General features: G+C 36.7%; 2 protein-coding genes across 2 annotated transcripts; one reads left to right on the top strand and one right to left on the bottom strand.

Moving 5' to 3' along the window:
• Window positions 1-225: 225 nt before the first annotated feature.
• On the bottom strand, window positions 226-3,850 carry LOC131775183 (uncharacterized). Its single transcript, XM_059091273.2, has 2 exons — window positions 3,530-3,850; window positions 226-2,652 (listed from the first exon to the last, which is right to left on the bottom strand). The coding sequence occupies exons 1-2, from the start codon at window positions 3,633-3,635 to the stop codon at window positions 1,259-1,261; spliced, it is 1,500 nt and encodes a 499-aa protein (XP_058947256.2). The 5' UTR covers window positions 3,636-3,850; the 3' UTR covers window positions 226-1,258.
• Window positions 3,851-4,041: 191 nt separating this feature from the next.
• LOC131775184 (zinc finger FYVE domain-containing protein 21-like) lies at window positions 4,042-10,908 on the top strand. Its single transcript, XM_059091275.2, has 7 exons — window positions 4,042-4,196; window positions 4,321-4,371; window positions 6,424-6,592; window positions 7,546-7,615; window positions 8,178-8,272; window positions 9,329-9,462; window positions 9,732-10,908. Exons 1-7 carry the CDS (start codon window positions 4,080-4,082, stop codon window positions 9,756-9,758), a joined length of 663 nt encoding a protein of 220 aa, XP_058947258.1. The 5' UTR covers window positions 4,042-4,079; the 3' UTR covers window positions 9,759-10,908.
• The last annotated feature ends 7,305 nt before the right edge of the window (window positions 10,909-18,213 follow it).

Genomic DNA, 18,213 nt, shown 5'->3' with positions numbered 1-18,213 from the left:
ACCAAGGCTGAATTTCTCCTTGTTATTTCAACCCAACATCAAGCAGACAAGTGATGAGAATAAAGAAAGATATCAATTAGGGGATTATCGGTTGATCCAATACCAAATTCTCCAAAATTACATCAAAAGAATTATATGGCAGACAGTAGGGAGAATTGCTAATGAGATCTTGGGAGTTAAAGGGCTAAGAGTTGACTAAATATGGAGGAAATGATAAAATAAGAATTCTTAACAATCAAACTTTATTCCCTAAATATGATAAATATATGTACAGTTCACTCATTAGTTAAGGTCAAAATTTCTTTTAAAAACAAAAAAAAGCAGTTCTTGAAGAAAAAAATGACTGCAGTTCTACAAAAGTCCCTGAGCCTGAGTCAAAAATAATTTATACCAAAAAGTAAATGCAGCTCTGAATACCAGAGATTGTTCTGGGCATGCATTTTATAACTTCATGCTGTCTTTATTTACCAGATGTCCTAAGTGGTGTTATCTTCCAACAACTGTGCATAATAAATTGTATGAAAAAGGATGATGACCCTACCCAATGTTATTCACTATCTTACATCAAAAACTTCTAACAAGTCTTAAAGACTATTTCTTTGGAATATCACTTTGAGTGACCTGGTTTCCTACAAGCATTTTGATTATTTCTGGTCCATATTGGTTTTATATCAATTGCGGCAAACTTTAAATAATATTAATTTATCTAACCTGCATTAAGAATATCAGTTTATGTACTCTATAACTACATACCATGTCCCAAAAGTTCTGCACTCTTGAAGATAATTTACCAAACTATTATAAGGTTACAACAATGACAGTGTTAATTTAACAGTAACTGTTCCTTTCTTTTTTTTAACCAATACATGTAATTACATGATGACTTTCACTTTCTATCCAGATACATTTATGAGCTTTTTTCTTGCATCTATTTTGAAGTTTATAATTAATTTCACATCAAAATGATTTTTTAACTAGCTTCATTCAAGTTTTTCTTTGTTCCAGATCAACAGAAAAAGCACATACCTAGAGGATTAGCTCTCCATTTACTCCTTTGTCTTATATTGCTTTTTTAACTTGTACAGATACATTATGTACTGAGATCTTCCAGCGTAAAAAAATTCTAATGAAACTAGTTTTAAATTGTGTCAACTCCTTATTTATATTGATTGAAAATATCAATCCTGTTATTCAACACATCTAAACACACACATGGTACTCCGTGCAGCTGAAAGCATGATGGCAAAGATACAAATGATCACAGGTTCCTGTTTGGGTCAATGTTTATTGGACCAGCTGTCTCTGGCTGCAGTACTTGCACTGTCTCAACCTTCACAGGTGTGTATTTCACCACTGGACGGAGATGTCGCTTGAATCTGAAAATCTTACATTCCTTGCTGTAACACATGGATAGTGACACCACTAGTCCCAACGCCATGACAAGGAGGGCAATCAGAACTCTAACTCCAAAGGAGATACTAATGGTATCTCCTGGCAACTGTGTACCTTGTGTTGGGATGATGTTTGTGAATGTTGTATACATCCACAAGTCATTAAGCAGCCCATCAAATTGTTTGTCATCATGTCCTGCCCCTCCAAAGAGCCACATTTCATGGTTGTAGGAGAAAGACATAGCACTTTCTCTTGGCCCTGGGATATTACGTGCATCTGCAACTCCTTTTTCTCCAAAGAATGGTCTACCTTCCTCCCTGCTTAATCCTCCCATCCACATCCACTGATGGCTGGAGACATTGTACATCCAAAAGTCAGACAAAAGACCTGGCATTGCGAAAGCAGACACTGAAAAGTTATCATAACCTGATCCACCAAACATCCACAGATTACCACACTGATCTATCCAGGATGCTGCCCCAATTCTACAACCCGGATAGTTTCCCTTAGATGCAACACCCCTCTGCCCAAACCTTCCAGCACACTTTGGGACACCCTCACTTCCACCAAACTTTTTCCATTCCAATGTTCCAGGTGAATAACTCCAGAAGTACGATGTAAGTCCTCCATGGCATGATCCACCGAACATGTACAGAATGCCAGATGGGTGCATCCAGGTTGTTGCTTTACTGCACTTAGCAGGAATTGTGCTTTTATTACTCTTGGGTCTCAGTTCTTTCCATTGTGAATTTTTGAATGAAAAACTCCAGAAATCATCAAGATTTTTCCCTGAGTCTGTGCCACCAAAAATCCATAGCACCCCTTTCTCAGCATCACACCAGTGAGCAGCATCACTCCGTGGGACTGGGGACGATTTATTGTCCTGCAAGACTGTCCATGTCATTGTTCCCATATCAAAAATGAAAGAACCTGAAGATCCAAACACCAAAGCCTTGTTTTGGTAACTGCAAGATACACATCCCGAACATGGCAAAGGTTTCTGACCCTTGGAAGTTTTGTTGTCAAAAGGATGAAACTGCCATTTTCTTTCTTTGATATCAAATGACCACAGTTCATCTAGCATAGGCAGTTGTGAGGGTTGGGATTTTTTTAGTCCAAACCCTTTTCCACCAAACATCCACACGGTTGAATTTGAGTGAAACCAGCTTGTTGCACCATCCCTTGCTCCAGGATAAGACTCCTGGCCATCCACTGTGCTGTGTTGGTTCCTAATTTTACTTCCTCCAATCCAAGCCCATGCTGAATAGTAAAAAAGAGAGTTGAACAGATGCTCGTGGAATTAAACAACTTCAAGTTGATATTTATTGATTTAAAGCAATCATGCTTTTATATACACATGCCTACAAGTTTAAGACAAAGATAAAAAATATCTTGAGATTGAAAACACTTTTTTGTCTTCAGCATAAGTCATAAATAGTAAAATCTGAATCATGTTGTGTGAAGTCATTCTAAAATAATGTACAAAGTACTTTAAATTATAAGCCACTATGCACAGAATGACTGTGCTCTTGTGTGGAGTGCTTCACATGTAAATGTCTCGAATTGGTCTCGATTTATATTTTTAGGGCGTATAAAATAAACTACATTTCCGCTTGCACTATTCAAAAGTTTACGTTAAAATCTGCAATTTTTCCTTCACCACCTAAATTTTCAAAAATGATAAGACAAAGAATGCTTGCTGGCAGACTGACCTAGAAGGAAAAACTTGCAGCGTGGAGACTCTGGTATGCATGAACCTGCATTGCTAATCAGTCAAACAAAATTACACGGCTGGACATCAAAACCAGACATGTTCGATTTGATTTTAGTGAAAGTGCAGTGAATACAACTGGATCAACAGCGTATCTACAATAAAAATACTTTTCACACTTTGCTTTTCTAGCCGCGATAAAAATAGCAGTGGCTGTACATTTTTGGACTAACGAAAAAGAGAAAGTGCGTGCAAATAAACATGCGGAATCATATGATACGCACATAGCTAGCTAATTCCTTTTCGTTTTCGATCGAGTATGAAGCAGCCAAGGGGGAAATTTGCTTCCGTGTTTTTAAATACCGCAACATAGAGTGAAACTTTCTGGTTTTGATTAAAGCTAACAATACACATTGTGAAACTTACCCTGAGCTCTTTCTTGGTGTTTGACCGCCGATGAACATTCGGCATGGAAATTCAAAGACGCGGTAAATGCCAGAAGAAATAACATCAAGCTTCGATTGACATTCATTGTTACTGCTCAGTGGCTACTCGTCAAACAGAACATAAAGCCAATTTATTTATGTTCTCAAACGATAAAAGTGAGATCAGTTTTGAATGGAATCAATTCAGGCCATCGAAGCAGAGATCGATGATTCAGTTTCTTCTACGTAGACAAAAATTCTTCCCAGAACGAAGAGTTACAACTTGGTCCCAGTCTTTACTCTCCCTCTGCAGGAATGGCTTAACATACTCCTTCATTTTTTATTTACAACATACTTGCAACTGTTTAGAAACAAAATGATAGAGAATCCTTATCGAAACTCAGTAAAGAGTATTTATTCCAACAAAGCCCACTCAGCTGCGTCATAAGACATTAAAATTCTCTCTCTAGCATACATGCTGTTGTGACGCTTATTTAAACAGAGCCTAGGACACAATAGGAAAGCTTACACCACAAATTAATCATTTCAAGATGTCTTCAGGAAAGCAGCTCGTTAAAGGCAAAAGTGGCTTGCGAATGGTCGCTGTTTCTGAAAGTGAACGATGTCCTTTCCTCCTGGAAGAGCCTCACTGGACAGAAGATGCGCAGGTATTTTTTTTTCTTGATATTTCTATACCCTTCTTGTGGATGGTCCTGTCAACGATTTCCTCTCTTGAATGCTATATCATGTTGCAAATCTCAGTACGTTTGAAATACTTTTTTTTTTTTGCAGTTTCCGAATTGTGTGAAGTGTAATCGAAAATTTGACTTCGGCCATCGAAGGGTAATGTTCAATTTTTTAAATCAACAGTTTTAAACTTCTAACTTGTTGAAACGTCGAAATGAAATCTTCTTGCAATTTTGTGAAGCTTATTTTTAAGGTTGCTTATTATGTACCATAATGGGTCATGATTTTAGATGTTTTTCGAAGGAAAGTGATATTAGCATTCAAAATGCCACAGTAAGTCTTCAAACTTGTTGTGTCTGAATAATACTTACTGCCTTTCGACTCAATAATATTCTACAGCTTGATGTTTAATGAAGAAGTTTATAATTAACTGAATTTCTCGAACCACAAAGTACTAATGACTGCTTGTGAACAGTTAAGGCTCTTAAAAACAATCTGCAATGTTAATGGACATTTTTAAATAGCTTTACAGATATTAATTTCATTATTGTTTGACACATTTTGGCATTCTTCTCTGCAAGACAAATCTTATCAAGTGACTTGGAAATGCCCATCTATGGGTGTTTTGCTCTGCCAATACGTGTTTTGCTTCATTTTGCATTGTTATCACTTTTTTGGGTATTGTGGCACTTAACATAGGCTAAAATAGAGATTTTGGCAGGTTAAGTATTTGTTGGATTACATGATTGTTCAGACTGTTTTGTCATCATTTTTTCAGTTTTAATTTTCTCAATTCCATCTAAAGTGATTATGATAGCAATAGATTTTCTATATTTGGTTATAAATATATGTTTTAGGCCCTCGTCAGAGTCATTTTTAACCCTTGCCTAGTGACTCAGGCTGAAATGACTCTTAAGTTGGACCCAAAACATTTTTATACCTAAATAAATACAGAAACTCCAGAACTATCACTATCATGTAAGAGGATCTTTAGAAATTAAAAACTGAAAACAATGTTTTACTCTTACTTCTAATGCATGTTTGTGTCATTGCTCTTGGGTGGAAAATGAAAGACTGCTATCGTAACCTATCAGCTCAGCGATCAAAATTAATAATAAAACAGGTAGTGAACTTGGCCATTGCAGGATATCGTGTCCTGTCAATGTCACCCAGGTCAATAAACTGAGCTGAGTGATACTGACATTTCATGATATTTTGCTCATTCTCCTCCAGGCCTATAGTTGCTAACTGATGGAATATTTTTCTGCTCATACATTGTATTGCTTTCATGCCGTTCCATGAAACATGGTACATGTACATCCCCTCTGTAATCTATCAACTGAGTAATCAGGCAATTTACTTCTTTACCTTCAATTATTGTTGAGTAATTGTTGATGGGTGGAATAGTTTTCTCCTCATGCTTAGTTACACTTCTTGCTGTACCATGAAAGATTGTACAGTCCTTCCCTATGCTGTCTATAGCGTGATCATATATTTACCCTAAAGCTCTCAAGAGTTATTAAGTAAAACTATTATTGAACTTGGCGATTGCAGAATATTATGTCCTGTTGATGTCACCCAGGTCAATTGATTGAGCTGAGCGACACTAACATATCATAATATAGTGCCTATTCCTCTTCAATAGTTGTTAATTGATAGAATAGTTTTCTGCTCAATAGTATAGTTGTTTCCATGTTCCTACACTGTCTAATGTGTGATCAGATTTTCACCCTGTCACTTCCAAGAGCTTGTTGTCACTTAGCCATTGCAGAATATTGATGTCACCCAGGTCAATTAATTGAGCTAAACAACACTGACTTAACATGATATTTTCAATTGATAAATCTGTCCAATTGTTGTTACTTGATGGTATAATTTTCAACTGATGTATTGAAGCTTCTTTCATGATCCAATGATTATGAAATTAATTAGCCAGGAGAATTTGATCTTAAATGAAGGTTTTGCTTTAACCTGTTTGGAAGATGATATATTGGAATGAGAAGGAGAAGTTATGTGTCAATCATTTCAGGGGGTTGAAGGGTTTGATCAGTCATTCAGTTGAACTTGAAATATTGTGTTTTTTCATTGTCACCAGTGTCAACAAATTGTCTGCTTATCAATATCAGAGGTACTCTGGGCTTTTAAGGAAGAAGTTTAAGTGTAAAATGTCAAAAAAAAAATGTTTTTTTCTGTTGAATTGCATTACAGCACCATTGCAGAAGATGTGGAAAGATTTTCTGTGGCAAGTGCTGCAACTATAATGTCATGCTACCAAGGCTTAGTTTTGTTGACCCTGTCAGAGTCTGTGAGGAGTGTTCCCACATTGCCAAACGTGAAGAGGAGTTTTTTGAAAGACATTTGAAGACTTTGTGTAATGGTAAGTAAGAAAACATGACAGAGCTGAGAATGCACTTGGTGCATGTGATCTTAATGTGTACGGTTAATTTTACATTACAGCCTTTAATGGGAAAAAATGTGCAGTAGCAATGAATCACAATTATAGAAGCAGAATTAATGCATCTTTTAAATTAAGCTGGTGTCAGGGTAATTTACCATTAACACTAGAATTGTGTAACAGTGTGATTCTGGCAAGATGCCTGCAAGACTGTATCCTTTGCGTGACAACTACCTTCTAAGATGTGGTGATAATTATAACGATAGCTGTGGTGCAAGCTCTCAACGTTTTTGAAGAGAAGATACTCTCTACAAAGTAGGTAAAATAAAAGAAAATGCTGCTCCAACAATCATCTGAGCAATTAAACTTTTCTCTTTAGGCTCAGGGAACAATTGTTTAAGTCAGAATAATTAGTTGCATATGCCGTGGAAACAAACAGTGTTTTTACACACAACCTGATTAGCTACCAGTAGTTCAGAAATGATTAGCAAGTACCATTCACCTCCAAGCAGCCAAAGAGACAAAAGTGCATATCAAGGATTTTACTTCTGGCCATTTTTTTGGTATATTGATAGATTGAAATAAGCTAATAATTTTGGTTTCTGGGGTTTCTCAGAGCAGCCAAGGAGACAAAATAGCATATCAAAAATTTTATTTCTGTTTTTTGGTTTCTTTGTGGTCCATTTTAAAACAAGTGTTCTCAGTGTCAATGAAAGGGGTGGATATTTACTTAGCAGCTTCATAGCTTGGTATGCTAAAATCCACTGCTAGTCACCTCCATTGCTGTGAGTAATCGTTAATTAATTAGAGATTTTACTTTGAAATAATGTATCATTCTGTGCTGAGTGCAAAGCTATTCTTGGGCTTCCTAAACAATAGAACTGTACCTAAGGTTAAATCTGACTTTGCAGTTGTCACATTATGTCTTTCAACAGGGGCTTATTTTATTATTGATGAATCAGAACCCTTAAGATTCCTTTGCAAACTTGAACATCATTCACAAAGGTAGGGGATTGACAGAACAAATCTTAACATGTAGCTTGTAAAAGAAAACTTGATGAGAGTAACCTGCAATCAGGTGTTCTCTTATAATGGAGGCTAGAGTGCAAAAATTAAGCAACAAAAGTAGAAGGGTCAACAGAAGGGAAAGTGAAGAGGAAAAAAAAATGCTTTCATGCTTCTTCTAGAAAGTGAACATCTGAGTGGGGCTGTTAATCTTCCCATTTGGCTTAAAGATGTAATGATAAGTCTTCAATTTCTTGGCAACCTGTGAACACACAGCTTTTAGATACCAGGCATATAATTATATTTTTCAGGCCTGTAGTTACAGCATAACTCAGGGACTAGACACAACAGGGCACAAAGTTTTTTACTTCATCTTGGACAAAAATAGAAAGACCCCATACCCTCAGTTATATAATCAGTGTATTTACATGTATACAAAGTGATCAATTAAACATTTCTTTGCAGTACCCCGCAGCAATTACCCATTGCATCAATGTAAGCTTGCTAATCCTCATTTTCTTTCATCTTTTCCATTTAATCTTGTGAAATTTGCTTTCACCAGAGAACTGCTTTTCGAGTGTTCTGATCAAGATAGAGCAGTCCATGAGCCAGTGATGTTGATGAAAATTGTTTCAGCTCAGCTTGTAGCTAGTGAAGGTATATGATTTTAATTATCTCGTCATCTAATCTAAAAGTTCCTCCTTAAAGAAAAAAACAAACAATGGAAAAAGGAAAAACTAGAATAAAAGAAAATGACACTTTCAAGAAAATTTATGCCATTTTCTGGCTGCCTATTAAACCTTTTACAACTTAACATCAATATGCATATTCTCCACACTTAACTAGGGTTATTATCAACTGAAGGAGAATTTGTCAAACAATCAGGAGCTTCTTTAGTTGGTGATAATTTCAGTTATTCTCTTAACCCCAATATTTGATTCGGAAGTGATACTGTAAGAAGAAATTAGATGGCATTCACTCATAGGGGTAAACAGGTTAAAAAAACATACATTTCTGAGTGGTAAGCAAGGGCTAAATGTGAACTATATTATGATCAGTAAGTACTGTTCACTCATTATCTAAAGTGAGTACAGTGTTTTTTTTTGTCCTTGGTTGTGGTGTTGATCAGTGAAAAAGCAGTATTATTCTGTAGCATTTTATAAAACAACTGAAATACTTTGCAAGCTCTGACTCAGCCTTCAGTGCTCACAATCCTTATCTAACCAGCCATGTTTGATTTGAAGTTAGAGTGGACGATGGGGGTAGGGGGTAGGGGGCAGGGAAACTGCAAGAATAGTAATCGTTACCCCCCACCCCTCTTCTTATTTTTGACCATCAACCGCCCCCATGGTACAAATTTTATTTCTTTCCTCAGCCTTTCACTGCCACTAAAATCAAAGCGGGTGGCCATAAGTTTGGTTAAGACTGGGTATGTGCTTGCCAAAATTATGCCTGCTCTGTAGGTCTAACACCTATCGTTTGTTACATCTGCAAGTTGAAAGCTTTTATATAAAGGAAGTTGCCTTCCCTTTCTATTAATTTACAAGGATAATAACTGACTTGGCATTTTGACCAAACATCAATACAGTTTGTTAATCAAGAGCTGAAGATGAGTGATTAGCAATTTTCACGAGTGTTCCCACTTTGTTTGGAATAAGTTACAATTTTTTATGGTTGAAAACTGAGGTAAACTGTTGTCCTTTTTGTGTGCAGACAACACTGGGGTCCGTGGTCTCATTCTCAAGTACAAACGACAAGATGAAATGCAGGAGGTGAGACTCACAGTTGTGCAGTCACCTGAGGAACACAGAAAGCAATCACTCACATGGCTTGTTGCTATGCAGAAAGTAAGTGCTAGATAGTTATACTCGTGACCTTTTTTATATCAAGTGCATTTTTTAATCAGAGTATTGATGTGGATTACAGCAAGTTTATGAGGGATTTGCATAAGTTGTTTGTACAGTCTGTTGGCTGGACAATCTCTTTCTTTTTTTTTCATATTCTGGCAGCTAATTACCTGTTTAACTGTATTTTTTGAGTGATAGGAAATTTTAATACCCAAACTGGTATGTGAAATTGCATTAAACACTCCATCTGTCTTTCCTGCTTGTTCTAGGCCATTAAGATGCTGTTTGAGGTTTGAAACAAGTTACTTAGTGGAAGAGAGAGCTGAAAAGAAATAGAATATAATTAACTGATTTATAGACCATGAGAGTAACGAAGTAGATGTACCCTTCACCAAAACATGCATTTTTGTCAATAGGAATCAGAAATGAATTTTCTGCAAGTTTTGTCTCAAAAGAAATTTGAACAAATACATTGGTGCACTCTACGTGTACAGGAAATTTTCCCATCCATGATACAGAAGCTCACTGTATGTTCAGTGGCTGGACATTGCACTGTTTGTTGTTCATCTGAAGCCATAGAATTGAAAGACATTAAAAATTTTGAAAGGGCTTTGGTGGTAAGGGTTAATAATTGAAAACAAAGTTTGGGAGTATGGGCACATTTTGGAGCAGTACTTGTTTGCAGAAATTTAATGTTAGCGACTCCCAGGGATAAAGAGAAGAATGAGTAAATTACCAAAGTAATATATTGAGACAGCAAACATAATCTTTGTTTTCGCAAGAATCTGCCCAATTTTTTACAGAGGCACCACTGTAAAGTTGTAATTTTTGTTTAGCAATAGGTTTAGGAAATTAGCTTATTGTAAAAACTTGCAGATAAGCCACACCCGAGTTTTGGAAAATAAAGTGTTGACAGAAAAAATGTCAACAAGAAATTGAAAGAAATTCAAAGTGGAGTCTTACTCTACATTGGCTGGTTCATGGAATGCACCCATGTGAAGTCGCTTGCACTGAAAATGGAGAATGCTCTGAATGCTTACCTTGGGTTTTTCCAGCATTAGTATCCAGTATCATTACCTTGTTTTTTTCAATCCTGTCACATTTTCAATAGAATATGTCCATAATTCTTTCCTGGGAGCAAAAACATACTGTCTGATATTAACTAAGGGGAAGCATATCATTCAGAGATAGGTACATTTTGAGGGGGGGAAGGGTGGTATGCTTTTGGGGGGTGCTCACTTTTGAGGGGTTTTTTTTTTTTTTTTGTATTGGGCTAGTTAACAAGGTAGCATTGATTTAGTCATCTCTAATTTTTGGTTGGAAAGGAATTGATAACGGCATTGCCTTTCAGATAGATTACGGGGCTAATTTTGAAAAGTAATAAATTTATTTTGTAGTAAAAACGTTTGATTACTTGAAATAGGTTAAATTTGCATCCTTAATGCACAAGCCATTACTTGTGGTGACTGTCATCAACCTTGATATTGAATGAGTTACTTCTACATGAGTTACGTGTATCTAAAAAGTTTTTCAACAACCAAATAAAGTCGCAGAGCTTAGTGAATGTGAATTTTGGTACATGAAAACACCAGATGCCTTATAATGGCTCCTTTATAAAAAAAATATATTTTCTGTATCTGTAAGAAATAACTCTTCCCATTCATAAAAGCCAATGGCTTTCAATTTAGGCATTGTCATGTGGAGAGGCTTACCCTTGGAAATTTGACGAGAATGAATTGTAATTAATTTCAAAAGTTAAAAGTTCACTTAGACTGTACATAGACAAATAGTATATAATTAGAATTGTGTCTTGGTTTTTAGTAATAAAACAGTATTTTATGTAAGTTCAAGGTGATTGTTTGTTTGTCTTTTTGTCGGATGGGGGCGGAGGGTAGGGGGTAATGCATAAACGAATGAGTTTCCAGCTGTCCAATCGCTATACATTTCCTTCTGGCACCCCCCTAGCGATCCTAAAAACCTTTGAACCGACACAGGGATCCCACTACTGGGAACTCATTGGAAAGAAATTGGGAGCTTCTTATGGATCAGATTTGTTCGATTTGAAAAACACTTTTTCTGACGTTTAAAGGTCGTGATTTCATGCCTACGAGACGAACAAAACAGAATATTACGTGAACACTACTGAAACGAGTAGTTGTAAATAGGACCTGAAAAAAATTCAGGCCCGTACGTACGTTCAGGCTCTTAGCTGCGAGGATCTCTTAATTTCATCTCTCCACCGCAGTGCAAATATATGAATTTTCATATATCTAAAATCAGAATATTACGTTGTACACATTTTCCCTTTAGGTCACCACGAATTTGCTCTCGTTGGGTTTACATTGTTTCGTCGTTCATTAAGGTCAGCGAGTTCGTCCTTTTTTTTCCGTTCTTCATCTGATTTGAATGAAATGTCATTCTACACTTCAACTTTCTGCGCTGTTTGGGGTCAATGGAAGTTTTCTCAGCCAAAGAGCATGCAGAAATTTTTGCATGTGTGTGATTCTCCCAGGACCTAAAAACTATCCACAATGCCTTTCGCGGTTGTCCCGTACACTTGCGCTTTTCCTGACAACCTTCCTGCAAAGAGAAAACGGAATCAAGTCTACCTAATCAACTAACCCAATGCAAAGAAAAGAACATTATAAGTGAGCCCACCCCCTCCCCACTAAGGGGTTTTTATTCCCTGAATAGAAGACCCCTTGCAACATGCTTTCGTGAAACAAAACACGTTATTTCGCTTTCAATAATTATTAAGCTGGACTCAAGTCCGCTCTTGAATCAATTCTACATGATGGTAACACCATATTTCCTTAAAATGCCTCGTTACAACTGCATTATACTGTTTCATGTACCTTATATAAAAAGATAGTAGTGAATTGCGTTACAGAGATAACCATAATTACTTATATGGGAAAACACTCGAAAGGATTAACAATGTAAAATTACTGAATGCCGACATGGTACTCGGCCAGCTCGCGAATATGTCAACTCGTCGACGTATTAATGATGAATTCATGAGATGTACATCTTCATGTAGTGCCTATGTGATCTTCCTTACAATTTTATAGCGAAGTAACCTCAGACATGTCCATGATTCACCCCCATTCATTCATTCATTTATTCATTCATACCTAGATAGGCATGTATTTCATATAATTCCTTTCTTCGTAACTTGAAAAAATAAGATCAATTAAAATTATTGGTAGATAGATTCCAATAAGAAACGTCTCAATAATTGAAAACTCAAACTCCTTTAACACCATGGGTTTTTGTAAATCTTTAATTTTACTAGGGGTTGAGTCGGAGCTAAATTCCCAGAAAAAAATTAATATCGAGCACAAAATTAACACAGTAACCACAAATACAATTTTTTCTTTTTTTAAAGATCTTCCAAACCGAAGCTCGTGTCTTTTGTTCGTCCGTTGGCGTGTCTTAAATGCTGGTATTCCGTGCCGCCATCGACACCAGTAGAATGACCACGATGACAGAAGCAAAAACTGTGGCTTTCAGGGTCATCTGAGAAAGATTCTGAGAGGAAAAGCAGTTGTACCACCACATTGTTACTGAGCCCGCAGTGAGTCCTAGAGCAAGGACTGCAAATATTTTGAGTTTGGTCGAAAACTCTCGATTTCCACGCTTTACTGGGGTTTCCAAAACGATGGTTACTATTGCCAACAAGTTGCAAGCTTGGAAGAACAGCACAGAAAGCGACAGGACCCTGAAGATATTACAGCTCTTTTTGAGGTGACTTGCAAATACTTTCCATGACTCTACTGTGTCAGCGACGAGAATTGTGACCTGGCAAACCCACTGAATAATGAGAAACCTTCTGCCTCTTTGAAGAAACGAGTACTTTTTTTCGTCTTTGAAACAACTCAACAGCATCTGTAGGTTGCCGACGACTGCTGATAGATGTATAAATGCCAAGAAAATCATGAATACCAAACTCATGATGTAAGAAAGTACAAATCTCAAAAAATTTGAAAGCAACTGGATTATAAATGAGCCTCGTTTGCGAGCGAAAGATGCTCTTTGCACATTTGTACTCGAAACATGTTAAAATACTCCTCACCAAGAAACGAAATCCTGTCAGGGCACGAAGAAAACTGACTGGGTACACTGTCACAAATTAGTTAAGAATTGAAACTACTAAAAAAATATATGACAAATTAAAATTGAATACTTCTGAGCAAGCTAATGTATCGAAGCAACATTCAAAATAAACAAGTTCAAAACAAGGCGCCAACTAATTAGCAGGTTTAAAACCTCAAAATTATGTTTCTTTGCATGGACGAGTTACTTTTGGTAACTAGGTAATGTTATTAGTTATCTAAAAGATCAGCTCATGTTATGAATTGACAACGATTGTCAAGAAAGGAAAATAGCCTTTTGCATTATAAATCACTTTCAAAACAACGCAGGTACGGATGGTAAAAAATTCCACACGAGCGAAAGTTCCGCAGTTTTCATGTTGAATTTATATTTTTCAATAGCGTAAGCACAGTAAGCTAGGCAACTAAAAATCCTCTCGTTACAGATGTACATCCAATGAGTTCATCAATAATGTCGACGAGTTGACATGTTCGAGTTGAAAACGAGTGATTGCAGTTTCTACATGGCCGACATAAATTTATGCTGGATGTAACTGCCACTGGCGACTAATACTAACTAATTCTAGAGCAATTTTTAACGCGGAACGAAACGACACGGTACAGTTAAAACTGCAAATAAAACTGCGAACGAAAACTATTACAATATAAACTAGACTAAATACAAGAGGGAAAGCTATAACGAAAACAACGAAGAAAACTTCATGATACAAAACTTACATTTGCTGCGATGTTATAGATCCTGCCTAGTGGCGAACAAACTGCACGAAGCGAAAAGAACAAATATATGAAACTACAGTCGACGAAACTACACTGCAAAAACTGCACCAAACTACGATGAACAATACGGTTGAATACATGCTACGTTACGTAACGTTACGCAATGACACAAAGAAAGCGCACACAAAATTTTAATACAATTAGCACTCTTGCACAAGAACAATAAACAAACGAAAAAGAATGTAAGGCGTTGCGATCTACATTGGACACAGTTACAATTAGTGGATTCATAATTATTAACTTTTGTATAGTAAGCACGAACGGCAACAATAAACTTTGATTTTGCTTACTCTTGTTATACTGTTAAACAAGTTAATAATTTACGAGATTCCTGCGCTCGATTTCCAGAAATTTTGCACGTCTTAATTTGTTTCTGTGTGATCTCCAGCTTCACCTTTAACGACAAGATGCAAACAAATAGAGTGGTGCTTTTTCGCAGTTTGTTTATTCCAGCAATAAAATTATCCTCCCGGTTTATTGAGAAGTTAAGTACCAGCTGGATGAATTTCTCTTTGGCGGATAGGATCTATAGCAGTGGAAGCCAAATATCTGAAAAACGAAAGAGGCAGCATAAGGGAATATTATGACATTAGTTTTAGTTTTGCCGCTAATGTTTTGTTAATCATGAAAAACACGTTGGGAAAAATTTCCGTTTAACTCCTCACTATTCTAAAACAAAACCGTGGTCCCAAAAAATCAGTTTGTTGTTTTCGGCATCAATTTATTTATTAAAGAACTGCATGCCTAATGAAGTATGGGGTCCTGCAAAAATCTTACAGTAAGTTGCCTCGCGCCAGTTAAAATTCTTTGTAGAGCTATGCGTGTAGAAACCAATCCTCCTCTTTGCCCCAGTTTGCGCTAACTTTGAATTTCGCGCGGATCATGTAAATAAGAAAGGTGTGAGCTCCCGTGAAGGTATTCGCAAGTAAGTTATTCAGGAGTATTTAAAAAATCTTCAGATAAATTGCTCTTTCGTCAAGTGTCCCGTGGTCCTTATGTTATTAGTATTGCCTAAGTTGTACATATTTCTTGTTATTTGTATTTCAATACGTTATTTCAGATCTTGTAATTAGTCATTCCGTTCTTGATGTACTATGTTCAGAATAATTTACTTTGAAATCAGTGATAATGGCGTGGAAATTAAACTCCTCGTAAATTTGTAAATTAGCCACCGTAAAGGGTAAAAAAGCTGACGTCTTAAGTGTATGTAAAAGGCAAAGTCAGTAGACAAACTAAGCACGAAAAGACGAAAAGCAGTCAATATCGCGAAACTCATCGTTATGGCCGACCATAACAAAACAGACGTTGGACTTAGATTTCTACTCTTAAATACTGTGTAGATGGTAAATTTAAACAAATTGCTACATCATATCATTAAATTAGCACTTCACGACCGCATATAACACTATCTTCTTAACAATCCTTGTTGTACAATAACTGATGTTACTTTCCCAAAATGTTCGAAGTTGGAAACCTTAGATCTATCAATACTTGACCGCCTCACTCGGCACTAAAGGAGAATAGTTCTTATCTCATCTTTTCGATCATAATTTGAATCGATGAGATCAGTTATTATTACTGGTAGAACGATTCCAACAAAGAACGTTTCAACAACTGAATAAACAACCTTCTTAAAAACATTCACTTCCACAAACTCTTCAGCTTTACAATTACTGGGACTTGACTCGGAGTGACGTTCCTGGCTTAAAATTATTATCAAGCACATTATAAACAAAGTTACCGAGAACACATATCTTTTTTTGGGAAAGATCTTCAAAACCGAAGCTTCTGGTTGAGTTTCGTCAGTTTGCGTGTCTTGAATGCTGATATTCCGTGCCACCACAGAAACGATTAAAACGAAAAAAATGACAGAAGCCAAAAAAATGGCTTTCGTGGTCATACGAGAAAGATTCTGTGAAGAAAAGCAGTTGTACCACGATATTGTTGCTGAGCCAGTGAGTCCCAGAACAAGGACTGCAGATATTTTCAGTTTGGTTGAAAACTCTCTATTTTCACGCTTCACCTGGCTCTCAGATAAGACTATCACGATCGCCATCAAGTTGTAAGCTTGGAAAAACATCAGGGAAAGCGAGAGGACTCTGAAGATATTACAGCTTTCTTTGAGCTGACTTCCAAATCCTTTCCACGATTCTACGGCATCAGCGACGAGAATTGTAACTTGGCAAATCCACTGACAAATGAAGAACATTCTACCTCTTTGAAGAAACGGGTATTTTGTTTTGTCTTTGAAGCAACTCAACAGCATCCGTAGGTTGAAGGCGACTGCGGCTAGTTGCAAAAGTGCAAGGAAGATCATAAATATCCAACCCATGATGCACGAAAAAAAGCCAGATAGAAAAGATTCTCGGTACCCAGCTTAACTTGTTGTGTGCGAGGGAGTTTTCGCTATGTACTCAAAGCTGTTTGACTTAAATTGTCTGCATGGTACAAATCTGCATTTGAATGATCTCCACTTAACTTTGCTAACGCGTGTAATTGCTCAGCAGTATTTTGGTTTTGGTAAATATTAACTTAAGAAAACTTTTGTTCTAATTTTTTTTATGTAATTTTTGTATGGATGTCATTTTGATTTCTCATTTCTCTCCACTTGTAGAAGTACAAGAGGCGCTGATAGTTAGGAAATTTGAATGACACGCGAGATTTTGATATTATACCGCAATGCAAGAGCAAATGAACAATTTGTCGATAAATGCTTCAATGCTAAATATTGCACAGTACTCAGCCTCACGCCACCTTTAATCACGTTCCAGACGTCATAACAGTATTTTCCAACTAAGCCCCCTTAGAGAGAGCGGAAGAAAAACAGTTTACTAGTTGGATGTAATTGAATCCCATATGTGGACACAATACCAGTTTTTTAAAAGCTGAAGAAGGGTAACGCTCAAAACATCAGCATTAGAATAACCTTACGTTGGCCAAGTTACATTCTCAACTCAGTGAACCATGTTAAAATTAAACTATTCTGTTAGACCCCCACCGACGCAGCATCATAGTTTCTTTAGAAACTTGGCCCCAACATAACGATGTAGTTTGTATTAGATATTGATTAAAATGAAATAGCTACAGTTGTCTTTTTTTGCTCATGTCTATAAGGACGGGGTGTTTTGTCTCGATCGCGAGAGACTCATCAGATAGTCCCTAGAATTTTCTAACAAAGGTTTTGAGAATCACGCTTGAAGTTCCATTTTCAAGGTCAAAGATGCGAGCACTTTGCCCCTATATCACAAAAAGATTCCCAGGGTTCACGGGCTACATTTATGTCAAATACTTGCCAGAAGATTACAATGATGGGGCAAAGAGAGAAAATTAGGACTTTGACCGGAATATTTCGATATCACTAATTTATTTTTAGCTTAAGGTGTAAAGCATTGTGGTTTCCTAATCATAGTTTCCCTAGTGTAGTTTCCTATTGCCGAAGTCAGTTTGATATTCAAAGAATCTCATCGCTGTTCACTAAAAAATCAATCTTACTTACAGGCGACCAGATTCACTGAAAGAGGACGAATGTTGTTAAAATTCTGTGAGAAAGGCCATATGAGAACCGAAAAGGTGATGCATGACAACAACACAATATACAATATATTCGCTTCCGGATTTTGCACTTCGCAGCATTTGAGGCTGTTGTGTTACTACGGTTTTATTTGATGACGTTTTGTACAAGCAAAAACGGATTGGTAATGTTTGATTAGTCCGTAAAAAATTTGCAGTATTGTACTTGATCTATGTAAACGTCATTGATTTCTTATGCTAATTTTTAATAGTAAGTCTTACATGTCTATACACGGCCGGGCTATAACATATCTTAGTCCCATAATGTTCTCTGGGTGACAGGTATGAC

This window comes from Pocillopora verrucosa, chromosome 7, assembly GCF_036669915.1.
Source record: "Pocillopora verrucosa isolate sample1 chromosome 7, ASM3666991v2, whole genome shotgun sequence".
In the NCBI taxonomy this organism is placed as follows: domain Eukaryota; kingdom Metazoa; phylum Cnidaria; class Anthozoa; order Scleractinia; family Pocilloporidae; genus Pocillopora; species Pocillopora verrucosa.
This window is presented reverse-complemented; position numbering and strand designations above follow the sequence as displayed.

What these genes read in the sequence shown, in the direction of transcription:
- LOC131775184 (XM_059091275.2), top strand. Translation starts at nt 4,080, where the DNA reads ATGTCTTCAGGAAAGCAGCTCGTTAAAGGCAAAAGTGGCTTGCGAATG. An exon ending in ACTGGACAGAAGATGCGCAG is followed by an intron (nt 4,197 to 4,320) that starts GTATTTTTTTTT and finishes TTTTTTTTGCAG; the next exon opens with TTTCCGAATTGTGTGAAGTG. An exon ending in TTGACTTCGGCCATCGAAGG is followed by an intron (nt 4,372 to 6,423) that starts GTAATGTTCAAT and finishes ATTGCATTACAG; the next exon opens with CACCATTGCAGAAGATGTGG.
- LOC131775183 (XM_059091273.2), bottom strand. Translation starts at nt 3,635, where the DNA reads ATGAATGTCAATCGAAGCTTGATGTTATTTCTTCTGGCATTTACCGCG. An exon ending in ACACCAAGAAAGAGCTCAGG is followed by an intron (nt 2,653 to 3,529) that starts GTAAGTTTCACA and finishes TTTACTATTCAG; the next exon opens with CATGGGCTTGGATTGGAGGA.